General features: G+C 32.5%; 1 protein-coding gene across 2 annotated transcripts; it reads left to right on the top strand.

Moving 5' to 3' along the window:
• The first annotated feature begins 4,655 nt into the window (after nt 1-4,655).
• LOC147393286 (putative purine permease 11) lies at nt 4,656-7,351 on the top strand. 2 transcript variants are annotated; one of them, XM_086455946.1, is made up of 2 exons: nt 4,656-4,816; nt 6,020-7,351. In XM_086455946.1, the coding sequence occupies exons 1-2, from the start codon at nt 4,810-4,812 to the stop codon at nt 7,135-7,137; spliced, it is 1,125 nt and encodes a 374-aa protein (XP_086312072.1). In that variant the 5' UTR covers nt 4,656-4,809; the 3' UTR covers nt 7,138-7,351. The 2 variants fall into 2 exon arrangements, with proteins under 2 accessions (XP_086312072.1, XP_086312073.1); XM_086455947.1 differs by having other exon boundaries at nt 4,667-4,816; nt 6,023-7,351.
• The last annotated feature ends 20,401 nt before the right edge of the window (nt 7,352-27,752 follow it).

Raw genomic sequence — 27,752 nt, 5'->3', positions numbered from 1 at the left:
GGACCTTATAAGAGGTATTATAGACATCCCATTTTTACACTCGCCTGATTAATCAACTCGTCACCCCGATTGCAACGGTTCCCAATGATGGATGGTTATTCTAATGCTTTATTTTGTTACCAGATATGTTTCAGAAATCCGGATGAGGTATCTCGAACTGACAAAATTATAGAAATCCCACTACGCTAGGAAAATATAACCCCAAAAACATAGAAATCATCATCTTGCAGACAAAAAGAAGCTTCACAATAAAAATCACTAAAAAATGATCAAATTACCAAAATACCCTTAATCTTAAAACATTCATAAAGCTTATGTTACGCTTAGGAAAATCCATTCAAACACATAAAATAACAAATCAAAATCAAATAAATCATTTCGTCAATTTTCATAATATTCGACATAATTATAAAAATGCCCCTCATAAAGTTCACGACCATTTCGCACAAAAAAAATTTATAAATGACACAAACCAATATTCTCATTGAATTCCTTACAAAAAATTGATTCTAAAATATCTTGGAACATCAAAAATCGACTTGAAACGCAAAATTTCTCGTTAGGGGCAAAACGGTAATTTTCCAAATTAAATTTTTTTAAATTCTGAAATTAATAAATAAAATATTAAATAATGTAAAGTGAAACATTAATAAAATTAATTTAAAATTTTGAACAAAAAAATCGATCAATCAGGCTCTCAAGCAAAATTGTTGATGGTTTGCCTAGATATTTATTAAAGGACCCCTCCATCTGGGGGCCCAAATAATTAAAAATATAATAAAGGGAGGTTCTAAAAAAAAAATTAAATTCAATCAAGTAAGACTAAATTCAATCTTAAAGTCAAAAAAAGTAAGATTAAAGTCAATCAAGTAAAACTAAAGTCAAAAAATTAAAGTCAATCAAGTAAGACTAAAGTCAAAAAATTAAAGTCAATCAAATAAGACTAAAGTCAAAATCCTAATTAAAACCCTAATCTAAACTAATCAAGTCAATCTCATAAGACTAAAGTCAAAACCCTAATTAAAATCCTAATCAAGTCAATTTCATAAGATTAAAGTCAAAATCCTAATTGAAACCCTAATAAGACTAAGTCAATCTCATAAGACTAAAGTCAAAATCCTAATTAAAACCCCAAAGGAAACCTAATTAAACACTAACTCTACCCAAAAAAGTTTATAAATAGGAGTCTCCACACCCTATTTTCGTATCCAAGAATAAATCCTAAGAGAAGTAGGTCAAAAAGCTTCCCTAGCCTCTCATAAACCCTAATTTTGAAGTCCTAATCCTTACCTAACACCCATACCTCAACTTTAGCTTGAAAAACACCTAGAAATCCATAAACAAATCTGAAGAATCCAGATCTAAGAAAGATATACTTTGTCTTGGAGATCAGAAATCAGATCCGGAGATTGAACGAAACGAGGAGTACTGTACAAGGAGTTACTCTATCAGATCTGAGGGAACAAGACCGTTGTCTTCAGAAAGGTATTTATTGCTTATTATTTTTTTTATTACTAAGGTCTTTTAGCAATGTAGGTTATTTGGGAATTAGTAGAGACTAGCGTTTGTCGGACGAGATTGGTGCCTAACATCTTCTAACCCCGTAATGTGATCCCCGAACTCAGTATTTTCTGTAGTAGATTAGTTGATTTATCCGTTTAGAGTCCAAGTTTGGTTCCTAGACCGTAATAACTAGGTGGCGTCTCCAAAACCTCAAAGGTCAAAAGCGGATCCGCGCACCCCACGGATCAATGGCGTATTCAGGTATTTTGGTAATTTTGTCGAATTTTATGAAAATTGACGAAACAGTTTATTTGATTTTAGTTTGTTATTTTCATATGTTTGAAATGATTTTTCTAAGCGTAACATAATCTCTAAAATGTTTTAGTGTCAGAGGTATTTTGGTAATTTGATCATTTTTTAGTGATTTTTCTCGTAAAGTTTCTTTTTGTCTTAAAATGATGATTTTAATATTTTGAGTCATATTTTCCTAGTGTACCATGGTTTCTAGAGTTTACTTGCTTGAAATATCTCATCCGAATTTTGAAAATACATCTAGTAAAAAATAAAATTTTTAAAATATTCATCCATTATTAGGAACCGTCATGATCGACCTGATGAATTGGTTAATCAGGAGAGTGCAAAAAATGAAGTATCTACAAGTAGAATGGTGTGAGGTTTGTAAGATGCTGTGTGTGTAAATTGAGTGTGGTGGAAGGGGGTCTAAATAGGTTGTTTATGATTTAAATGGATTTGATCTTTCAACCCATTTGGGTTGAATGTTAGGTGAGTTAAAATGAGTAGATTTTGATTAGAAGAATGAGGGTAGAAGTGATTGATTGTAAATTGAGTGTTAGATGAGTTGAAATAAGTGGATTTCCATTAGAAGAATGGGGATGTAAGGAAGTGGTTGTAGATTTTTTTGAGAAGGTGGTGGATGTGGTAACATTTGTCCCCTTGTGATAATCTTTGGTGATTTGTTGTGATTGTTGGATTTGGGTTGAGACTTGGGCTTTGGATAGTGGTTTTGAGTTGGATTTTAGGTCCAATGGGATTAGAAGTTGGGTTGGATTTGATTAAAGTAGGATTGGGTTGGGTTGAGAAATGAGGTAGGTGGAGAAGTAACTCACAAAATTTATTAGTCCATATGCCAAACAATGGACTTAGGCCCATTCAGATAAAATATGTCTTTTTTAGCCTTTTTTGAGTAGAGCCCAATTCAAATTTGGGTGTCTACAACGGTAATAGAGCTTCTAAAGTCTGAATTTTAAAGGTAAACCACCTCTATTCAAACTTCAAAAGTGTTACCAAACACACAATAAGAGAGAACTGTTGATTGAAACCTTTCTTATTTTGCTTCTACTCTACTGATCTTCTCTGTGACTTGGAATATTAGGTTGAGATCAACAAAGTATGTTGAAGAAATCAAAAAGAAAACTAGGGATCGGGAGTTAAACCAAAGATCGAAGAGGCATTCAAAAGTGAACCAGAGAAGGGGTCAAGAGTAAAAAAAAAAAAAGTGAGAGAAATGGGAAGAAAGAGAGAGAGAAAGAATATGGTTTTCTATGATATTTTTATTTAAAAGAATTAGCCTAATAATCAACGACTTGAGATTATCGAATATTTTTTAGGTCTTAGGCCGTCAAATTATCCGGTCAAAAATTACTTTTTTCACATGGTGATCATTTTACTATTCTATTCTTTTATTTTATAAGAATTCAAGTTATATTAAAGTAGTAATTAATAAAAGAAAAGATGTATTTAAAAACCTAAAAACATAATTTTCCAGTCAATATAGCATTTTGATCTAGGTGAATCCATATATGACACGGATCCAACTCAAGTCAAGCCCCATCAACTTATATCCAACCCATTTTTTTTATTTGGATATACTCCAAAGAACCAAACCCATTAAGTTTGAATCACTCAAATTTCAAATAAAATCCAATCCATTTTATGCCCTAGCATTATCTCATTATAATAGTAAGTAGATTAGAAGATGCTTAGTCATAACAAATAATAATAATAATAATAATAATATAAAAAGAAATTAAATTATCAAAAAACATAAATTTCAATTGACTCGATTGAGTTTTATTAATGAATAATGATGAATGCACACAGTTTGGGTATGCAATTGGGTACACAGTTGATGTGGCAAGGGCTCAAAATCGCATATCTTTTCTTGCGTATCCCGAAGAAAAGAATTATGGTTATGTGTTCTCACTACGTCAGCCACGTACTAAAACCGCATGCATTCATCACGATTCTTTTTTAATTTATCTCATAAATTCAAAGAGTGTCGATATTCTATAGCTAGAAAGTCTTCACTTGGCTAACATGTTAAGGACACAGAACCATAAACCTCTTTCTTTAGGACACACAAATGTACAATATTTATGGGGATTTGCATTTATGTATCCCGAGGAAATAGATCTATGGTCTGTGTATGTAACACGTCATTCGAGTATTGACCGAGTGAAGACTTTCTAGTTAGAAAATCATTATTCATTTTCAAACTATCCATATGAGTCATGATAATCTGATTTAGGCACGTGGCATACTCAATCAACTTACCTAACATGACAGGTTCGAAAATCGTAGATCTGATTTTCTCGAGATATAAAACTATACTTTTTTTTATGGGGAATCATAATTGTACATCCCAAGGATAGCACATCTACGACTCCCAAGTGTGTCATGTCAGATAAGTGAATTGAGTTGCCATGTACTTAAGTCAGATTATCAACACTCATATTTCAATCAAGTCAACGTGAAGGATGATTCACATTAACACTATTGATAATTTGACTTAGGCACATGGCATACTTAATGCGATAGGTTCAAAAATTATAGATCTATTTTCCTCAGGAAACAAAATTGTGGTTTTCCGTAAAAATATGTGGCTTTGTATCCGGATGACAACAAATCTACAATTTTCGAGACTATTATGTCAATTGAGTATACTACATGCCTAAGTCAGGTTATCAAGACTTTCACATTAAATATATCACACCGATTCCTTGATTAATTTTATGAAATATCGATTTTACCCCTATCATCTCATCTTAGCGTTTTAAATGAAGGATAACACAACAACTAGTATACATGATTTGGTGAAGGACAATGCTGAAGTAATTTTGGGATCTCTAATCCACAATTTATAAACTTGCGCATTTATCGAGTTAACTCTCCCTTAGACGAGTTTGAAAACCATACAAAACTCAACTTTCTCTTTATATGCCAAAGTTTTTTCAAATTCTTTCTCTCTCGGGGTTGGAGAGGAAGGTTTAAACACGGCAGTTCCACATGTTAGGTATCTCTCTACCCATAATCCTACCTTGGATTTTTTGTCCTTCAACCTTCAAAATTGGGTAAAAATTTGTCAAAATGTTTATTCGACTGTTTTTTTCTTCAATCTCATCAAGGTTTAATTTATGGAAAGAAGATGAGAAAAACTTAATTACATACACCATCTCGTTTCTTGAATATTGTATTGTATTGGGTCGTCTTAGTTCTTACAAAACTTATGTGTTAATTTCATTCCCAAGCAATCCCCCAAACACTTGAAACTGTCATCAGAGATTAGATTTTTGTTTGTTAATCCATTTTCCAAGATGAACAACAGATGGGTTTTCACCACTCTGACCATATTTCTAAAACCAGATGCAAATCTCAAGTTTTCAACAAGTAAAAGGACTCTTTTTTTGAACTATTCCAATATGAACGAAACATGAGTGTCGTCCCATTTTCCAAAATCTTATTGATTTCTCCTTTAAGAATTGGAAAAAAGAACTTAAATCAATTACAGAGATTATCAAAACTTTTAAGATTTCAACAATTATTGATAAGTAAAGGATTTTAGTAGATACTTTTAGACAGAATTGAATGGAAGAACAGGCTTTGATGATGATGATGATTAGATGAGAGGATTTTAGTAATAAATGGGTTCACAACTAATTGGCAATTATTTTTTTATAGGTTTAAGTGTGAAAGTTAGGTTTTGATCCCAGTTCTGCTGGCATTACCACTCACAGACTTTACCCACCTCACTGAGGTGGCACCTTCAAACTAACAATTCCTCATTGCTTTCTTAAACAATTCCTAATTTCATAAAATTTAACAGGAGTGTTAACGGGTTTCAATCCTTCTTATTCTAGTAACAGTTTCAACACTTGTTATTTCTTTCTCAAATTTGAAGTTGCACTTATCGTGTAGAATTAGTTTAAATTATTATACTCAAACTATGTATAACAATGGTTATATCGGCAAGTGATCATGTACTGAACAAAGTCAAATATTTTGAAAAAAAGAAGTTAAAAAGGGTTGTGGATTAGCTTTGTAAGTGGAGTTAAAGAATCCTTGGTTAGTCTATAGTTGATTGATTATTTGTAGAATAACATTTTGATTCCTTTCATGAACTTTGTGATAACTTTTAATGATTTTTGAAGTTTGAACCCCATTTTATTACATTTACACACTAATTTCTTTTCTTTCTCTATGTTCTACCTACTTGAAGAAGCTCAAGAACCTAGTTCACCAAAAAATGCGACTTCCATTGATCTATCACCACTTCTCAAACCCAGACGTTGGCAATGGTGGCTCTTGGTGGCAGTCAACATTGCCTTTCTTCTTATTGGCCAAGCAGTCGCCACTCTTCTAGGGAGATTCTACTATGAGCAAGGCGGGAATAGTAAGTGGATGGCAACACTAGTCCAAACCGTAGCCTTTCCAATCCTTCTTGTCCCATTATTCATCTTCCCCTCCTCTCCTGACTCTTCCTCTACCATCTCCACCAACACTAGCTCACCATCTATTGTGGTACTCTCTTTAGTTTACTTAGTTCTTGGCGTGCTGATAGCCAGTGACAACATGATGTATTCTGTTGGTCTCTTATACCTTCCCGTCTCAACCTATTCTCTCATTTGTGCAACCCAATTGATTTTTAATGCAATCTTCTCCTACTTCATCAATTCCCAAAAATTCACCGCTTTAATACTCAATTCTGTTGTCATCCTCACCTTATCAACCTCCCTCCTTGCTGTCCGCTCTGATTCTGCATTACCAACGGGGGTTTCTAAAGGGAATTATGTAATTGGCTTCATATGCACCTTGGGTGCATCAGCCATGTACTCCCTCTTGCTTTCCCTCATGCAGCTTTCATTCCAAAAGGTTTTAAAGAAGGAGACATTTTCTGTGGTCTTGGAAATGCAAATCTACACATCACTCGTTGCCACATGTGCTTGTCTTATAGGCCTTTTTGCTAGCGGCGAATGGAACGGCTTGAAAGGAGAGATGGATGGGTTTAAAAAGGGAAGAGTGGCTTACGTGATGACTTTGGTTTGGACGGCTGTGGCTTGGCAGATTTGCTCTGTTGGTGTGGTGGGGTTGATTTTCGTGGTGTCTTCTCTTTTCTCCAATGTCATTAGTACCTTGTCTTTGGCACTTCTTCCAGTTGCGGCTGTGATATTTTTTCATGACAATATGGATGGGGTGAAGGTGGTGGCCATGTTGTTGGCTATTTGGGGTTTTGCTTCTTATATCTATCAGAATTATCTTGATGATTCTAAGACAAAGGCAACAATAACTAACGTCATTGAAGTCCCCGATGCTTCTACTCCTCGACAGCCTGTTTGATGGTTCACTCCATATCAATTATACTTAAAGTAACGAGCAAGTTCACTTTTGGAGACTACTTATCTTTCTTTGTTCTATCAATGCCATTCACATATTTAACTTACGTATATTGGTTAATCTCTAGTGGTACTTGTTTTTTGATCTGCATGAATAAGTTTATTTCTTATAAGCACATTCTAAAGCATGATTAATAGATTGTGGGGTTTATATTTTACTGGAATCTGATTATATTTCTCAGGACCGAAAATTCATTTGTAGCTCTCAGTACTCACTACTTCTGTTTTTTTTTAAATTAATAAATGAGATCCCTATGTTTATTATTCTTCAATGATCATTGTTTACAAGGTTGATCCTAGTTAAAATAATGTTGATTCTTCTATGCTCCCTCAATAATCGCTTTTTATGTTTCTTTTGCTCGTTTAGTGAAAAGTATGAGCTCACGAAGGAAATGATTGTCACTGGTATTTCATTTTCGGTTCAGCATTGATTCTAATCTTGAAAACTTGAAACGACTCTCTGCTGTACTTAACTGTTCACTTTCAGAATATGTTGTTTCTGTATGTAATGGGTTAGAGGTTTGGTCACTCGTAAAGCTTCTAATCATGCTCCCTTAATTAAACACATTGTCATCTTTACACAATTTTTCTGATAAAATTGTAATGTTCTCTTTAATCCCCAATCGTTAGCGTTACAGTCTCTTGCCATTCTCTCCATGTTTCCTTCTCAAGAGACCCATGAACTGAATTGTCATAACGATGCAATTGTCACTAGTCTGACACTCAAAATCTGGCAATGGACAGCCACACTCATCACAACCTCAGCTTCACATTTCTCTTCCTACTCTTACCTCTTTCCTTCCTTATCGAACACTAACTAGTTTTTGCTTCTGTATTGCATTTATCTCTTGGTTATGTGACGTTTTCTTATGTCCATGGAGAACAGAATTACAAAATTATAACAAGACTGAGCTGACATGTTTTTAGTCCATTAATTTTTTATCAATGATAATAAAACATGCATCCTAACAAATACAAACCGAAATAAAACTATTCCTTACTAGAAGGGTAAACCATAATAATTGAAGTGTATGTATAGGTAAGAGATTTGCTCTAGCAGAAGTTAAAATTTAGCTGCTCAATTTGTCTCTTGCCAGACGTGAATAACTTTCTAGAAGCTGAAATTTTCTCTAACGAGTGCTATTATAGTAGTGGAAAATATTAAACCCTAACCCAAGAAGATAGAGGAAAAGGAGAGAGAAAAAAGAAAGAATAGAGAACAGAAAAGTGGAGATCATGTTATCATTCTCATGACTCCAGGAAAGTCTCTATTTATATACTTTCAAAGAGATGGAAGTACCCTTAAACATTAAGGAAAAAGACTTATAGATACATAGGAATAGTAAAACATATATATATATATATATATATATATATATATATATATATGTATTCTACCCTTCGAACCTCTCAATAAATATCTACCATTGCCAACTTGCTTAAAAATCATGAAGTTGGATATTGTCAACTCCTTTGGTGAAAATTTCTGCAAATTGATCTCCCGTCTTTACAAAAGGTGTGCACGTGATGTCAAAAATAATATTCTCCCTAATAAAATGTCAATCAACCTCTATATGTTTAGTTCTATCATGTTGAGTTGTGTATAATACTAATCACTGCTTTATTATCCCAGTACAACCTCATCGAACTTTCCACCGGAAAGACAAGCTCTTGACTAAAACTCTTTAAGTATAACATTTCAAACAGACTCTATGAGCCATAGACTTTAATTCTCTACCTCTGCACTTAACCAAGCTACAGCGTATTGTTTCTTATTTCTCCATGTTACTATATTACCACCACAAAGGTACATCATACCTAGAGCTCTTATCATCTACAGATCTGTCTTTATCTGCATCAATGAAAGCCTCTATCCTCATATGCCCATTTTTCTTAAATAATAAACCCTTACCAGGGATTGTGAAGTGTGAGGATAGTGCATGTATTGGCTTATAATACTAACTGCGTACGTAATATCTAGACGAAGGGAAAGAGAGATCAATCGTCCTTGTAGAGGCCTGGCCACTTTGATAATCAAGCTTGTGGTTAGGCTCTATAGGAATAGCTACTGGTTTGTCCCCTCTACTTTCCTGTCTTAAGAAAAAGGTCCAACACATACTTTCTTTGAGAAATAAATATTCCTTCAAGAGATTTACCCACTTTTATATCCAAAATGTATTTCAACTATTCAAGAACCTTGATTTCAAACTCACTGGCCAAATACTTCTTCACTTGTTTAATTTCCTCCTCACCTGTCCTTGTCACAACAACACTATCTACATAGACCAGAAGAACGATGGCGTCGCTCCTTATGTGTCTTAAAAATAGATCGTGGTCTGCTTGACCTTGTCTGATTTCAGCATTGTACCATTATGCTCTGGAGTTTGTTTTAGACCATACAAAGATTTTCTTATTCTCAATGTTTTCAAACGAAAAATGAAAAAAAAGAAAAGGATTTTCTTTGTTCTCATAAGTTTTTGTATATAAAAGTGAATCTCTGAGGATTTCAACTTGTGAGCATTACATATCATCCTTAGGCCCTTGCAAGAAGTATTATTCGTAATTTGTGGGTCATTAATTTGGTTCATAGATTAAGATGTAATAGCAAAACTCAGTTTTTGCATGGAATTCACTCCGACTTCACTTGCCCGTTTTGTCATTCTAAAAGACAAATGTTCTCTTCTTTCCAATGATTTACTTATATTCATCAAGTATGTTTTTTGTCTTAGTTGCCCTTCACCACCTTCCGCTTTCTGAGGGGTCCACGATCGTTCTATCTATTCAGACATCTGGTGTGAAGAAATATTGTTCTTGATTTTCAGCGGCAACACTGTTATCTATACAAATCATCAGTCTTGTTCAAGGCACAAAAATGGTTACTTGCAATAAATATTAAAAAGAAAATAATAGAAATATTTTAGGGGAAAGAATGTACCATCGTCCAGATTTTGTATCTTTAGTTATGTTTGTAAAAAAGTTCCAGATTCTTTGGAGAATATACTTTCTCGGTTGCTTGAAACTTGAAACTTGAAACCAATAAGGACTAGTGGAGTAGAAAACTATTTCTCATCAACAAGGATTATTGGTGAATGACTCTTCGACAATGTGTCTACACAATCAGTTCGTTGGATGGGTTGATCTTGTCTGTTTTTCTCTTATATGAGAATCTATCACGCTTAGTAGCTTCTGAGACCAGTAGCACTCACTTGAGTCATCTTGTCTCAAACAAGTTTTTGAATCATATGGTACTCATGACCTTCCAAGAGGGGACATTGTGGAGGAGTAAAATCCTACTAGTAAGAGAATGCCTCATAAGTCGGAACATGCAGGAGGTTCGGGTGTACATACCCCCGATCCATTATAGGTCGGGATAGATAGAAAAGATAATAGCCACGTGGGAGGATAAGGAGTGGTGATCCCAAGAATCACGGGATTTTGAATACAAGACTTCAGATCCTAATTTTAAGGGATTGCGCATTTAATTCTTCAAAGGAAGAAATCCCAAATCCTAAGTTTAGGGGATCGAGCTTATAAGAAATCACAAAAATAACTGAAACGCCCTTCAATGTCCAACTTTGACCTAGAGATCTTGATTCTTAGGAAAATAGGATAGAAGATTATCAATAGGATTACGCGCATAAAAAATCTAAAAAATTAAAAAATTCTCAACTGATCAAAATCAAATTAAAATTAAATTTTAATCGACCAACAAAATTCAATCGATCAATCAAAATGACCTAAATCAATCAATTGAATTCAAAATTAAAATTAATCAACCAATCAAATTCAAAATTAAAATTAAATCAACCAATAAAAATAAAATTTGAAATTAAATCAACCCATCAAATCAAAATTAAAATTAAAATCAACCAAAATTAATCAAATCACTCAATGACCAATCAGATCGAATTAATTCACAATTCATAAAAAAAATTCATCAATCAATTAATCACGAATTAAAATTGTTTCAATCGGCCAATAAAATTATTAAACATTTGATCAAAGTTTGAATTAAAAGTTCACAATTGAAGGATTTAAACCTTAACCAATCAAAATGGATGGAGGGAAGTCTCATAATTTTTTGGAAAAGCATATGATCGCCAATCTCTCTACAAAACTTGACTCGGTCAAGGCAAATTTCTGAAAGGAATGATAGAGGTGAACCCCACAAATCAATGTTAAGAATAAAAAATAAGAGAAAAATAAATAAATAAGTAAGAGTCAAAAAGGGAACCTAATAACCAAATGGCAACTCCTTGGTCAACTCATTTGTTTGAATCAATCAAGAGGAAGATCCTACAAATTTCTGAAAAAGAATCACTCATAAAAAGAAAAATTCCCCACCACAACTTTCTAATAATAAAGCTTTCTAAAATCACACAATAAGACAACATTAAATAGGGGTGGTCATCCATCATAGAATGACAACTTCTTTTGTCCAAACACGATTTCTATCTTAGCTCTACACGATCTCTCTTAGGTTAACTTTCTTTCATTCTTCACGTTTGTTTTTTTACTCTCTCATTTCTCTTGTTCCTTCAAAAACAAATAAAAATAAAAAAAAAAAATAAAAAGAAAAAAGAAAAAATTAAGAAAAAAAAATAGTAAGATAAGAGGAAGAATAGAGGAAAAAATAAGAGGAAGGAAAGTTACTAACCTTCTCTTCATTGTTGGTTTCAGCTCAAAGTTGGATTACGTATTCTTGAAAAAGTGAATTATATCAACGCGGAGTTGGCATCGACATGGAACTGACATTAGCACGGAGTTGGTTGTGTATTTTTTTTCAAATATTTACATTGTAAAACAACCTAGATTTGGAATAAATGAAAATTATCTTTTTTTTTACCTGAGTGATTGTGACGATCGATTCCTTTAGAAATTGGCGAAAAAAGTTCCTCATGTAAATCTTCTCGCTTTATCTTTGTTGCTAGATCTGACTTTAACCTTTGAAATGAGATTTTTTTCCTTAAATCTAGATATTTTACTAACTTTTTGGGGTGTTTTAAGAATTTCTAGGTGTCTTTAAATTAAAACTAAGACTTGGGGGTTAGGTATGGACTTAAGACTTCAAATTTAGGATTTTGAAAAGTATTGGAAGAGTTTTTTACCTATCTTTTTAAATATTTTTCTTGAACTACGAAATTAAGTGGTGAAGACTCATTTTTAAAGAACTTTGTGATAATATTAAGGTTTGATTATGTTTCTTAAAGATAAGATTTATTTCTAATTAATTTGTTAAGTGGTTTAGATAAAATTTTAATTAGTTTTTAATTAGGTTTTATTTGAATTTTGAATTTTTTTAACTTACGTAGAATGAGAATTTTTTTAACTCTTGGATAAATCTCTAATGGAGGGTTTTTAATTAAATTATTCTAAATTCTTTGGGACTCTCGGTGGAAGGTTCTTTATAAAGTATTAGGTGGGCCCAACTTGAATAAATGGGCCAGCATTTAAAATTTGACCCATGGACTAGATTAATTAAATTTATTTGTTTAAAATTTTTAATTTGATTTATTAAGATTTTCCGTTACGTTAATTAATATTTTAATTATTAATTTTTTATTTTTGAATTTTAGGGGTGAAAAATTATCGTTTTGCCCTTAAAGAGGACTTTTGAGTTGGAATGTTGTTTTTTGACGTTTTGGAATGTTTCGAAATCATTTTTTAGTAAGAAAATTAATGAGAGCATTGGTTTGGGTCACTTATGATTTTTGACGTGAAATGATCGTGGACCCTATGAGAGGTATTGTAGACACCCCATTTTTGCACTCGCCTGATTAATCAACTCGTCAACCCGATTGCAACGGTTCCCAATGATGGATGATTATTCCAATGCTTTATTTAGTTACCAGATATGTTTCAGAAATCCAGATGAGGTATCTCGAACTGACAAAACTATAGAAATCTCGCTACGCTAGGAAAATATAATCCCAAAAACATAGAAATCATCATCTTGTAGACAAAATCAAATAAACCATTTCGCCAATTTTCACAGGATTCGACAAAATTACGAAAATGCCTCTCATAATAAAATTAATTTAAAATTTTGAACCAAAAAATCGATCAATCAGGCTCTCAAGTAAAATTGTTGATGGTTGCCCATATATTTATTAAAGGACCCCTCCATCTGGGGGCCCAAAGAATTAAAAATATAATAAAGGGGGATTTTCCAAAAAAAATTAAAGTCAATTAAGTAAGACTAAAGTCAAAAAAATTAAAGTCAATCAAGTAAAACTAAAGTCAAAAAAATTAAACTCAATCAAGTAAAACTAAAGTCAAAATCTTAAAGTCAAAACCCTAATTAAAATCCTAATAAGACTAAGTCAATCTCATAAGACTAAAGTCAAAACCCTAATTAAAATTCTAAAAGAAATCTAATTAAACACTAACTCTACCCAAAAAAGTTTATAAATAGGAGCCTTCACACCCTATTTTCGTATCAAGAATAAATCATAAGAGAAGTAAGTCAAAAAGCTTCCCTAGCCTACCATAAATCCTAATTTTGAAGCCTTAACTCCTTACCTAACACCCATACCTCAACTTTAGCTTGAAAAACACCTAGAAGCCCTTCAAAAACACCTAGAAATCCATAAACAAATCCGATGAATCCAGATCTAAGAAAGAGATACCTTGCCTCGGAGATTAGAAATTAGATCTGGAGACAGAGCGAAGCGAAGAGTACTGTACAAAGAGTTAGTCTATCAGATCTGAGGGAACAAGACCGTTGTCTTCAAAAAGGTATCTATTTCTTATTATTTTTTATTACTTAGGTCATTTAACAATGTAGGTTATTTGGTAATTAGTAGAGATCGGCGTTTGCCGGGCAGGTTGGTGTCTAACACCTTCCAACCCCGTAATGTGATCCCCGGACTCAGTATTTTCTGTAATAGATTAGTTGATTTATCCGTTTAGAGTCTAAGTTCGGTTCCTAGAACGTAATAACTATCTGGTGACTCCCAAACCTAAAAGGTCAAAAGCGAATTCGCACATCCCGCGAATCGAGGGTGCTTTCAGGTATTTTGGTAATTTTGTCGAATTTTATGAAAATTGGCAAAACAGTTTATTTGATTTTAGTTTGTTGTTTTCATGTGTTTGAACTTGTCTCAAACAAGTTCCAGATTCTTTGGAGAATATACTTTCTCGGTTGCTTGAAACTTGAAACCAATAAGGACTAGTGGAGTAGAAAACTATTTCTCATCAACAAGGATTATTGGTGAATGACTCTTCGACAATGTGTCTACACAATCAGTTCATTGGATGGGTTGGTCTTGTCTGTTTTTCTCTTATACGAGAATCTATCACGCTTAGTAGCTTCTGAGACCAGTAGTACTCACTTGAGTCATCTTGTCTCAAACAAGTTTTTGAATCATATGATCATCGATAGGATATTTACACCATCAATAGATCTTGGTTTATGAAATTTATTCATTCTCTCTCTATATGAATGTTGGTTAGTTTTGGGATTTGTAGACTCATGATAATGAACTTATTTTTTTCACACACAATGCCATTGCTTGTAAATGCAAAAGATTGTACCTAATATTGCACATCCTGAGGTGAAAGTATATATGAACCATAAATGTTTTTCACTCGTGTGTCTCGGTGAAAAGCATTTATTGTAACTATACACTTTCATCTCAGGATGTGTGATGTGAGGTACAATATTAAGGTCAATTCAGCATTATTCCATGCAAAAATCCACTTTTATCCCGACAATTGGATGTTGTTATTTACATGGTTGGTTGGGATTATATATATGAATTCCTTTAAGGTGAGTCCATGTATCAATTACAAAAATAATAATGAAGTGGGTAAAAGCAAAAAAAATAAAGTTAGAGGATATTATTAAAAAAATTTAAAATTAAAAAATAAATGATAAAAAATAATAAAGTGGATTAACGGAATAAAAAAGTAAATAAAGGAGAGTTAAAAGAGGTGAAAAGAAAAATAATAAAGTGAGTTTTTATTTTACCTAGATGGAAGTTTGTCCTCTTACAAAAGTGGGCCCTACAATTGTGTTTTACTATATAGATTTGCTTAATTTATTACAATAAAATTTGAACTTGATCTCTTTGGAAAATTACTTTGAAACAATCCTTTAGTTTTCACCAATATCTCAATGTAACATAGACAATTAAAATGCCGCCGTGAATAATACAACAGGACATAAAGAGCCTACCATAGCAACCCTCTAATTAAAAAAAATAATTTACAATGAGATACTTGCAATCACACACAAGAAAATATTTTCCCAAAAACAAGTAATTTTGTTTATTTATTTATTTATTTTGGGACAATGACTGTGATGGACTCTTTATTGAGAATATGTACCGATTAGTCCCCTATGAAAGGACACGGACACTTAATAAAATATTCACCTATTAAGGATCTTTTGAAGATTTTTTATGAAAATACCTGAAATACCCTTTTAACAACATTAAAAAGTGATTTAATTTTAACATATACCGAGTCAACTAAAAAACTTGACCAATTTATTTGATTTTTAATCTTTTTGTGAAAATAAAAAATAAATATTTTTATTTATTAAAATATATTTATAAATTCTATATAATTTTATTTGACTTATTTAAGTAGACTTGTTAAATTTTTTAATTGAATCAATTCAATGAACATTCAAGTTGAGTTTTAAAATAATGCTTTAATTATTTGAAATTATTTATATTTTTTAATAAATCTAATATACATAGATCAAATTAGTTTGATGATGATGATGATAGTTATACTTATCTCTATCATCATCATCTACGTGAGTTAAAAATCACTGATATTGGGAAGAGAAAACAAGGATTATTTATTTATTTTTATTTAGATCTTTTTTTTTTCATTGTTATATAAAAGATGAACATAGTCAAGCGGCGTGTCATTAATTTTTAAACATAGGATTACTTCCAATATTCTCAAATGAACATGTTTTTTTAAACCTCAAAATTCGTTAAAAGGGTAATTACGGCATTTTCACTTCAAAAATCCTTTTTAAACTAATATTTGATCAAATAAGTACTAAAGAGTCCATAGTTTTTAAGAAGGGATTTTTTTATACATATATTCAAAAAATAGGTCTTTGGGGGTCATTGTCCCTTTTTGTCTTTTTTTTCTTTTTCCCTTTTCAAACATAATGATTTGAGTTTCAGACCAAAAAAAACATGGCTTGGCATACAAATTTAATTATTATTTTTTTACTTAAACAAAGATCATAATTGTTTGGGGGATTTAGACGCACCTCTACACATTTTGGTGAATATTTGAGATACCCTTATCTTTTCCAATTGATAATAAGCTCCTTGACCTCGGTCTTTTTTAATGGACAATTGAAAAATGACCTAGGTTCTCTTATCTTCAATCTCTAGCCAAAACCTTAGAATTATTCTCCAAAATTCCTTTGTCTTCTACTTCTCTAATATCCCTATTTTGTTCCAAGTTTGCAAGTTGAAGTAATTAGAATCTTATCTTAAGGTTGAAGATGCAGGTAATACATTTCTACTATCAATACAATATTAGCATTGTCCACCACATTTACTTTCCAATAATACTCTTATGTATATTTGGGTCAGGTTGGGCTGAGTTATGGTTCGATCCATTAAAAGCCTAGCACCTTGACACCACTTCTAGAGCCAGTTTTTTTTTTTTTTTTTCATTGTAACGATTTTAAAACCTGAAATTTTTTCACATCTCTCACATATATGAATCACAAATCAAACCAGTGTTTTAAAATCAGGACCGTTAACCTAACTGAAATTTTGTTCTATTGGTTGGACTGGGTTTAATTGGGTTCAATTAGTTTGATTGATTAGTATTCATTAAATAATTAAAATTTAAAAAAAATCGCAAATATTCATTGAAATGTAGAGGGGCATGTCTAAATCACCCTATATTATAACTTGCTATATCAAAACTGAGTTACTATTTAAATCCTTATTACTCAGCCCAGTAGACAAGCACAAATATGGTGTTACTCCAAGGGATTTAGTATGTAATCCAAAATCAATATAAAAAAAAAAAAAAATTTCTAAAATATGGACTCATAAATCATTGATCAACAAAAATCAAAATTTTTTTAAATGCCTAGAAATCTTATTTCTCCAAAGTTCATACATTCAATGCTAAAATTATATAATATAAGGTGAAGAAGAAGTAAAATCAAGAATAAAAATAAAAATCTGAATTTTTGTTGAATAGATGAAAAATAAAATAAAAAGATTAAAACTTCTAATTTTTCTTCAAATCTTCAAACTCCAAGTTAAATTCTATTTCTAAAAAATACTAACCAAAAAAGTTTCTAATATCTACTTCCTTTCAACTTTCAAGAAAGGTAGGTTCTCCAATCTATAATCTTCTGGTTTTCTCCTCAAATCTTCAAGCTCCAGATCTTAAAACTTCATAATTAGAAAATCCTTCAAATAAAAAAAGTTTTCTAATATTTATTTGCTGTAAGTTTTCCAGAAGTGGGTCTTGATTATTCACAATTTTGGACGATTGAACTATTGGTCTGGAAAAATCGACTGTTCTTGAGAAAGTACCGATTTGTTGTAAACCATACCCTTGTTAGCAAATTCTGAATACTACAATAACTCAAAATTTGAGTTTCATACTTTCATTCAATTTTCGTTAAAATCTAGTAAAAAATTTGTTAAACGAGAAACATGCGGCATATGCTTTATATGTCCCATATCAAAAACTCAAAAATGAATAATTTGGAATACTTCGAAATGGACTCAAGCTATATAGTAACTAATTATCATAATCCAATGATTTTCAAGTTAGTAAGTTATGTGAGCTATAACTCAAGAGTCAAGACTATGTGACAAACATATAATAAAATTGAGAATACAAAAAATAAATATTTCCTCTTCGACTTTGGCAATTGAGCAAACAATTAGAACGATTAATTGTAAATCTAAAAAATCCAATAAAATATTTACAATATTCTAGTAAAATTCCTTTTTTTTTTTTATTATTAGTAAGCTAGGGTTAGATCTGAAAATTTTTTACAAGGGCTCTTAGCTTTGTGAGATAGTCAGTTGTGGTGGTCGAATATTTGTATAGGATCCATCCCAATTTTTTCAGAAGACTCCACAAGTGTCAATAAGATCATCATCGACTCCAATCCTTTCAAAGATGTTTTTCATGTCGTCTTCAATGAATTTCTGGATCTTTGAGTGATGAAGATTCTCACCTTCAAAAATAGATAGTGGTTTCTTCCTCTCCAAATGTGATATATGGATGTTGTGAAGCTTAAGGAAGGCATATGAAAGATGTCTTTACAAGGAAATGTGAAGTCAAAATTCTTAATCATTTAATCCATTAAAGAGATTGTGTGTTTGGTAACACTTCTGAAGTCTAAATGGAGCTAGTTCACTATTAAAATTCAGACATCAAGAGATGAAAGAATGCTTGTCTCAGTTCAGACTCTAAAATTCAAAACCTAATTTCAAAACATTTGAACCAGCGATGAGGAGTCGTTGGATGCAACTTTTGAATTCTAATTTTTTTTTCCTAAAATACCCTCATCAAAACTTTTATGTTCATCACTCAGCCCTTTTTTAGTCGAACCTTAAAAACCATTATTTTATCTTTTCTACTTCTTCTGCCTCTCTTTTCTCCTCTACCTTTCCTTTATCTGCTCTCTTCGTCAAAAATATGATCGGGTAATTCCTACAATGCAACGAAAGAAGGTGAATGGATCTATTTTCTCAATTATCTTCATACTTTCTATGTTCAGAGATCTGAATCTAGAGTTTATTTCCATTTTTTAAGGGTTTAGGGTTTATTTTCAATTTTTGGTAAAACATGGTGCAATATCAACCTTGATTTTTTATTTATCCTATGTGTTAATTGGTTTATTGTGAATAATTATGGCATGTTGATGTATGAACTCCAAATTTATTCTTACATGATATTTCCTAATGACTGGCATTACCATTCCAACTTTATTAGTTATATAATATATAATCCTTCATCAAACAAGCACAATATTTATACTTGATTTTGCATAAATTTTAAGAAAACTATTTACAGAAACTTGGTAAGTGTTATTAATTTCTACTAATCACTAATACCATGTTTTATTGTAAAACCTAGGAATCATTACTAATAAACTCTCAAATTGTGGTTTATAATAAGGATAATAGCATTATAGATGACACATAAGTATGTTAGGTATTTGATATTATGCCAAAACCAAGAAAAATAAATAAATATTGACCATACATACTTTGGACTTAAAGAAATTTATCAAATTCATTAAAAGTTGATTATGTTTCGTTGTTATTTATAGGTTTGACTTTCAAAAATAAGGGAAAAGAAATGAGTAACCGAAACTCTCAACAAGAAAAGTGTATTGTTAGGACAAACTTTTCTACCGACCACTCGTAGAGGAATCACTTCCTTGAGTTGTGTTTGACAGAGGTGAATAAAGAAGGGTCCAGAGGAGTATCCCTCACCACTACTTCATGAAAAAGTTTAGAATCTGAATTCAATAAGGCGTGGGGGGTGAACTTTAGTTATAAGGTGTTTAAAAATCAATATGACTTCTCGAGGGCTGATTATAACATATGATAAAACCTTGTTGGATTATATGGGCATAGACTTAGTGTTGATATCAATACTATAAATTGGCCTCCAAAGAAGTGGGATGATATCGTAGAAGCAAGTCTTTAACCTTAACTATATATATTTTTAACTTAATCCACTAGATTTAGCCTAATTACTTTTACATTATTGTTTGAAATAAAGAATCCTCGAAGCTAAACAGTTTAAGAACAAGTGTCTCGTAGATGCTGAAATAATGGTGGGTATTTTTTAAAGCATTCTTTCAAATAGGGATAAAGCATGGAGTCCCTTCTCATAAATTCCATGCTCTACTGATAATAAATATGTGGATGGTTCTGAACCTATGGAGTATACAAATTTGATGATGAAGGGTTTTATGCTAACCTATTTTCAGGGGAAGGAGATACATACTTTCAAGATGTTAACGTGGAAAGCAATCCTAATACCCCAGGAATGTATAGTTACATTAGTGCTATTCCACCGATGAAAGCACATCTTATTGTCTGATGAAGAAGAGACATAGGAATTCGAATTGTGATGACATCATTGAGAAACACCTGGAGAGACTTATTAATGTCATTAAATAATAGATTAATGAAGAAAAGCCGAACAAAGGACCTTGTTTCAAATATCATAATAAAATTATGAAGGATTTAAAGAACTTAAGGATGGTAAGCATTCATACTTACCGCGTTGCTATATTAAAATTTAAGCAGCTACAGGAATTGAAACAAACGTTTATGAAATTGGATAATGAAGTAGAAAGGGACATTTTTAGAGTTCATTGTAAATAATTAATTGTTGATCCTAAACATCCATATTTTTGTATGAAAATCAAAGATGTAATGGTTATTTTGATATTTTTGGGTTGTTAATATGGATGAAATTTAAACTTAAAAATTGTATAAATGTTCAACAAAGGTTGTGCACCTCATCATTTTCTGACAAGGCATATGTGTGAGAACTTTTAGAAGGATCTTCAACATAAATGTACAAGATCTTTAAGATGGAAAAGAGTGCATTCGTATAATTATATGAATATTTTTAATATAAAAATTGGCTAAGTGATAAGATTTATAGATTTGGAAGTGAAAATTAATATGTTCTTGATGACAATATGTTATAAATTTCAGAATCGAGTCATAAAATATCAATTCCAACATTCTAGAAAAATCATAAGTAAGTATTTACATAAAGTGTTGAATGCAATGATATACTTTACATAAAAGATAATAGTCCCTCAGTATTTGACAGGCCAATAGGAAAAATTCGATTTCATGTACATCTAAGAGAAGGGTTATTTAAGGGTGTCACCGGTGTATTGGATGACATAGTAATTGATGCATGCATTCCATTTGATCAACAAGTCCCATTTAGATGAAGGGGATAGGAAAAATATTTTCAAAATTGATGAGTGTCTCGAAATACTGAATTATACGCACGTTTCTCGGATATTTATCTTGATTTTTGTCCCTATTTCTCCGTATTAAAGTAATAATTATGATAAGCCTCGAAACATCATGTTGCATGTTATTAGATGATAATTAGGCTTAATTATACATAAATAATTTCATTCACTAGATGAATCTGATTACGTGTGTTTCTTGTGCAGAAAATCAACATTGGAGTACAAAATCTCAAGATAAAAGCATTTGGTCCCACTTTGGAATGCCCAAATCCTTAACTCATGTTCTCATTTTTTGTCCTTTTATGCAAAAAAAAAGTGGAAGTTACTTTTAGACTCTTCTACACACATTTTTCTCTATAAATAAAGCTTCAATTTCTTAAAAAAGCTCTCTCTTAGTTCTTTCATTCAAGACTCCTTTAATTTACGGCTCTTAGCCTTTTCTCTTATATTTTTTATATTTTTGTCTTCTAATTTTTTTTTTTTTTGGCACAAGAACTTTTCTTCATTTTGGCTAATTAGTCTGCTAAGAAGTAGAATAAGAAGAATTTAGAAATTTCTCCATAAAATGAAGAAAAATTATTCCATCTCTTATCTGCCCTCTCTTGCGATGACATTAAGTTAAGCTCCCCTCTATTGGAGAGTGGAGAAACCTAGAGCAAGTTCTTATGTTGTTTTTAGTTTCATGCCTTTCTTTTATCTAAAATGCTCATGAGTTCTCTTAAAGATTTCTTGCACCTTCTATTCTTAATATAGATACTTTATGCTTAGATTAGGTCAAGATAAGGTATGTTAAAAGCAGATAGATGGTAGTAGGAAGTTCAAGAAATTCTACTTTGTTTATGTTCCCTCATTTGACTTCATTTGCTAAACTTTTCGATCTAAGAAATTAACACCAAGCCTTAACAATTGAGTTATAAAATGTTAGAGACTAGGAGTTGTTCATTAACCTATTCTAGGTATATTCACCTCCAATGGTACTTTAATTTCATAAGTTTACTTTCTTTTAATTTCATTTACTTTGGTTCATTTTTCAGCAACTTTAAATTTTCTTGATACAGTTTTAATTCCTTTTGGTTAATACGAATTTTATCCTCTTAACTTAACTCTACTCCCCTTTTCTCTTCGGTTCGATCCCATACTTGTCCCACAAGTAAAGTAAAAATAAGATTAATATTAATTCTAGTGGAAAGAACAATGATAGTCCCACTAGAATTTTGACGCCGCTGCTGGGGAAAGGTAAAGGTAGTGGTAAGTTTTGATTTAAAATTCATTTCTTTTACCCTGTACAGCAGAACTTAAACTGACTGTAACTTTTTGCTCCGATCTCCGATTAACTATTATAGTATATCGATTTGGGTTAGAACAATATTTTCTTTCAAATATGACAATGTTAGCAAGATTTTGATAAGTCAAAATTAGTTTTTGAGTTTATTTACTATCATTTCTACTAACATTTTTGTTATGTTCCGTGTAGGGGTATATTTTTTTTCTTTTTTCTTTCAATTTTCTTTAATCTTTAGCTAGGTTTATTTTTCTATTTTAGAAACTCTTGTATAAGGTTCTTTGTAAATTTTTTTAATTATCCAAGAAGGCTTGGATTGTAATAGACTAAGGAAGAACGATGGGGGACAATACCGTCACAACTCCTTAGGTTCGCACACCAAAATTGGAATTTGTGGCCTAAGTCAACTCAAATCGTCTTCACCTCGTATAGCACAGGAGGTAATCCCGAAACACCTATGCCTCTTTGTGCTAGTGGGTTACTCCTTGCCTTTGTGTGTTATTTTTCTAATTTACACACGCTTAGAATAGTTAATTAAATAGCAAAGAGCACCCATCTCCTAGGGATGACATGATAAGATAATGATTGGAAGTCATTACTAATTTCTTGTTTAATTAGGATAATTAACTCACTAGTCATCCAATCAAATGAAATAAAATCAATTAGACTTGATTATAGGGCCCACGAGCTCAATAGGAGAAATTTCGCTTCAAGTTATGATAATTGTACTTCTTGGTCATCTTTTATATCTAGTTAGATTTTGCCCTTTGAGGGAATAGACACAATCTATTCAAGAAAGGAAGATAATTTAAGAGTGTCCTTGCTTATGCATTGTGTGCCACCTCCGATCTGGAGATCTGAATGATTCAAAATTGACTTCACAGAATTGAGTTGGAAGGCTAGTTGCGCTTTTTTCTACCCAATTAGGAGCTGTCTAGTTTTAGGCAACCTATCTAGGTCTAGTATTTTTTTTTCGTGATTGTTTGATCAACTATGTGATTTGTATACTTGGTAGACGTTCATAGAGCAACGTATTATAACCATTTGATTTTGAGATCGAATGTATCGTTAGTAGGATACGCAAAACACCATCCAACATCTGCATCTCCTCCTACATGCATTGTGTTACCATTGAACAGTGCACCTCAATTTGAAATTAAAGCTTCTACCATCAATATGCTCCCTAAGTTCCATAGTCTAGAGCATAAACAACCTTCCACACACCTAAATCGATTCTTGACTATATATCAAACTTTTAGAAATTAGAATCTAGATGAAGAGAGTGTCAAGCTTATTCTGTTCTCGTTATCTCTGGAAAATCACACAGCTACGTGGTTGAACTCCCCAGCACCCAATTCCATAGTCATCTAGGATGTTTTATCCAAGAAATTTATGGTCAAATTCTACCTCGTGGCCAAAATTGAGAAAATGAATGACTCCATTAGAAATTTTAAAACTCATCTTGATGATGAATTTTTTCAAATTTGGGAAAGATTTAATGATTTATTGGTCAAGTGCCCACACCATGACATTAACAAAGCACAGTTGGTGCAAAGTTTTTATAGAGGATTAACAATGAATCAACGTACCTTAGTCAAGTCTATGCATAAGGGTCAGTTCATGAACCAGACTCTCAACCAAGCATATGATTTCCTTGTTGAGTTAGTCGAGAGTGCTCAAAATTGGAACACTAACCAAGAAGAGTTCGATAGAGATGATTTGATTAGGAAGAGATGCATGTATGAGATGAAGGCAGACCCTGATCTCAAAAAATTTCATGTCCAATCTAGTGAGTGGGATGAACAGTCTCACGAAGATGTTAGATACCCTTACAATCTCAGCATCCAAACCTCCCCTAGACCCTCGTACATTTTTCCAAGTGACTGTTGAAACAAGTTCTTTGTACGTCATATGCGACGGCAACGACCATTTGGTCAAGTGTTGTCCCAACTTGCCTCAAATTAAAGTTGAACAAGTAAATGCGATTAATAGCTATAGTGTTTGTAGGAAGTTAACTCCGAACTCTTTTAGCTAAACGTATCACTCAAATAATAGTAATTTCTCGTACAAACAGAACAAACATATTCAATATAGTGGTCCGTCAGATTACAATAGGAGTTTTCCTAGGCAATCTGGTTCTTCTACAACTCAAACCATTGTTCTTCAAGTTCCTTATCAACCCCAACAATCTATAGATTGTAGAGGTATCATACCAAATCCCATGACTAATTACCATCAGCCTACCCAACAACAGTTGTCTATAGAATCTATGATTACCAAATTGGTGAGGTAACAACAACAGTTAATCCAAACTTAACAACAAACCCATCAAAATCAAAATCAAATTAACCAGGTCACTACGCAATCCATAGTTAAAATGGAAGTCCAGTTGGGACAGTTAGCTCTCTCTTTAAGTGGAAGAGAAAAAAGGTCAATTTTCTAGTTAGACTATCCCTAATCCTAGAGGTCAACCTTCGATTCCAAACGGATTGAAAGGCCATTACGAAATAGGAAGACATTCTAAAGAAGCACAAGACTTAGTCCAGGCTATCAACACCTCACGTTCGGGAAAGAAGGTGGACAACAAGGTCCAACTTGTTGATAAAGGAGAAAAAGTCCTAGAGAAGGTAAAAGTTCAAAAAGAAGTCATAGAATCTCCAAAAAGAAAGAGAAAGATTTCAAAAATCCTCCCATCATTTCGCCAATTCCAAAAACTTCATTTCCCCATCGCCTTAGAGACTCTAAAAAAGGTAAGCAGTTTGAAGGTATCTTAAAAGTCTTCCAAAATGTGCATATCAATATACCATTCCTAAATGTCATTAAGCAAATACCTTCTTATGTGAAATTCCTGAAGAATTTGACCACAGTTAAGAGAAAAATACAATTTCCTCTGGAAGTTATCATAGCAGTCCAAGCTTCGTCTCTCATCTAGCAAATGATTGCACCAAAACTTAAGGATCCTGCATGTCCGACAATTTCCATTCACATTGGAAATCAAGTGATGGAAAAATGTCTCTTCGACTTAGAGGCTAGTGTGAACCTTTTACCATATTCGATTTATAAACAATTAGATTTGGGGGTTTTGAAATCCAATAATATCACGTTGAGTCTAGCCAATAAGTCCATAAAAATTTCAAAGGGTATAGTTGAGGACGTGATAATTAAAGTCAAAGAATTCTACTTCTCTGTTGACTTTGTTGTCTTAGACACAGTCATCAATCCGACTAGTCATATTCCTATCATCTTAAGGCGTCCATTCTTAGCCACGTCTAGTGTAGTCATTCGTTGTAGAAACGGGATAATAACTTTAGAATTCAGGGATATAAAAGTGAAACTGAACGTCTTCTATAATTTCTAATGAATTGATGTAAATAACAGTATGAATGAAGTGAACATGATAAATATGCTAGTCAATCAAACATATTAAGAGTTAGGGTACTCTGATCCCCTGGAAAAATGTTTGGCTCACTTTGGCCTTGACTTGGATGTAGAAGAGTCTATAAGCGAAGTCAATGCTTTGCTTGAATCTATTTCATTCTTAGATTTTGTACGGTGACTCGCAAAAGTTGAAAACTTTCCTGTGCGCATATCCAATCTTGTTCTTTCCCATGTCAAGCCTCCAAAATTAGAACTCAAGTTGCTTCCAGAGACTTTGAGATATCCATTTCTTGGCAAGAAACAAACCTTGCCCGTGATCATTTCCTCTCACCTCAATGAAGTCCAAGAGGAAAAATTGTTAGGAATATTAAGAAATATCAAGAAACTATTGGTTTGACCACAGTTGACATCAAGGGAATTAGTCCATCAGTGGTGATGCACCATGGTCGTCTAGAGGATTTTGCTAAGCCTTCCTTAGAACCTCAGAGACGGCTAAATCATGTCATGAAAGACGTGGTTCAGTTGGAAATAATGAAATTTGTAGATGCAGGTAGTATCTATCCCATATCCGACAATCATTAGGTGAATCCTATACAAATAGTTCCTAAGAAGTTTGGTACCACTATAGTAGTCAACCAAGACAATAAATTAATTCCCACTTGAGTCCAAAATGGATGGAAAGTGTGTATTGATTATAAGAAATTCAACTCGATGACTCCTAATGATCATTTTCCCTTACCTTTCATTGATCAAATGTTAAAGCGTTTAGTAGAACATCCTTACTATTTCTTCTTAGATGGTTATTCCAGGTACAACCAGATACCCATTGCTCCAATCACTCAAGAGAAAACAATTGTCACCTACCCCTTCAGAACTTTCGCGTAGCGTCCTATGCCTTTTAGATTGTGCAATGCACCCACTACTTTTCAACGGTGCATGATGAGTATATTTTTCGACATGCTAGAAAGATATCTCGAAGTGTTCATGGACGATTTTTCAGTTTTAAGATCAAGTTATGAGGAATGTCTCCATCACTTGACTTTGGTCCTTGTATATTGCAAATATGTCAATCTAGTCCTCAATTGAAAAAAATATCATTTCATGGTAACATTGAAAATTAAATCGACCAATCAAATTAAAACTACCCAACAAATGAAAATTCAAGATCAAATTCAAATTCAAACTTCATCAAAAACCAAAATTCAAATTCAAATTCAAATCAATTAACCAATCGAATCAGAATTTTAACATTGAAAATCAAGAAAATAGTAATAAGAAATTGATCAATCGCCACTTAGTCTAAGGAGGACTATCAAGTTGCGAGTAATGTGGGATAACCGCTCCCATTCTCTTAAAAGAAAATAAAGAAGCAAAAGAAAAGAGAAAATGAGGAAAACGTGGAAACGAGAAAATTTTGGAAACAAAAAAAAAATTAGAAAGATTTTTTCTAAAAATCTTGCTCATGTCCTCTTTGGGGGGATTGAACTTGCCTTTGAGGAATCTTAGGAGAGAAAAAGAAGAAGAAAATATAAGAGGATGAAAAGAAATGAATAAAAACAAACCTCAGACTACTGATCAACCTTACCCCAATGCCTATATGCGGCAGCACCCTCTCCATCTCTATCGTCTTCTTCTCATAACACAACTCCATGTCCTAACAGTAACCCCATAACAACACTTTGTTTTTCTTCCATACCTTACCTTCACCTTCGTTTAGACCAGCCCACAAATACCTCACCATCTCACGATCTTCTACCAGTCAATCACTCAAACCTGCAACTTACGTCTTCTATCATCAAACCTCACCTTCATTTTCATTCAAACTAACCCTTACACCCTTGTTTCCATTCCCTACAAGTAGCTCTTATCTCTCTCATTTTTTTCCCCATAAGCTCTCCTCATTCATCACGGTTTTTACCAT

The sequence above is a fragment of the Akebia trifoliata genome, chromosome 10, assembly GCF_017979445.1.
Source record: "Akebia trifoliata isolate Shusen 1 chromosome 10, ASM1797944v1, whole genome shotgun sequence".
NCBI lineage: Eukaryota > Viridiplantae > Streptophyta > Magnoliopsida > Ranunculales > Lardizabalaceae > Akebia > Akebia trifoliata.
Note: the sequence above shows the minus strand (reverse complement) of the source record. Positions and strands in the feature narration are given on the sequence as shown.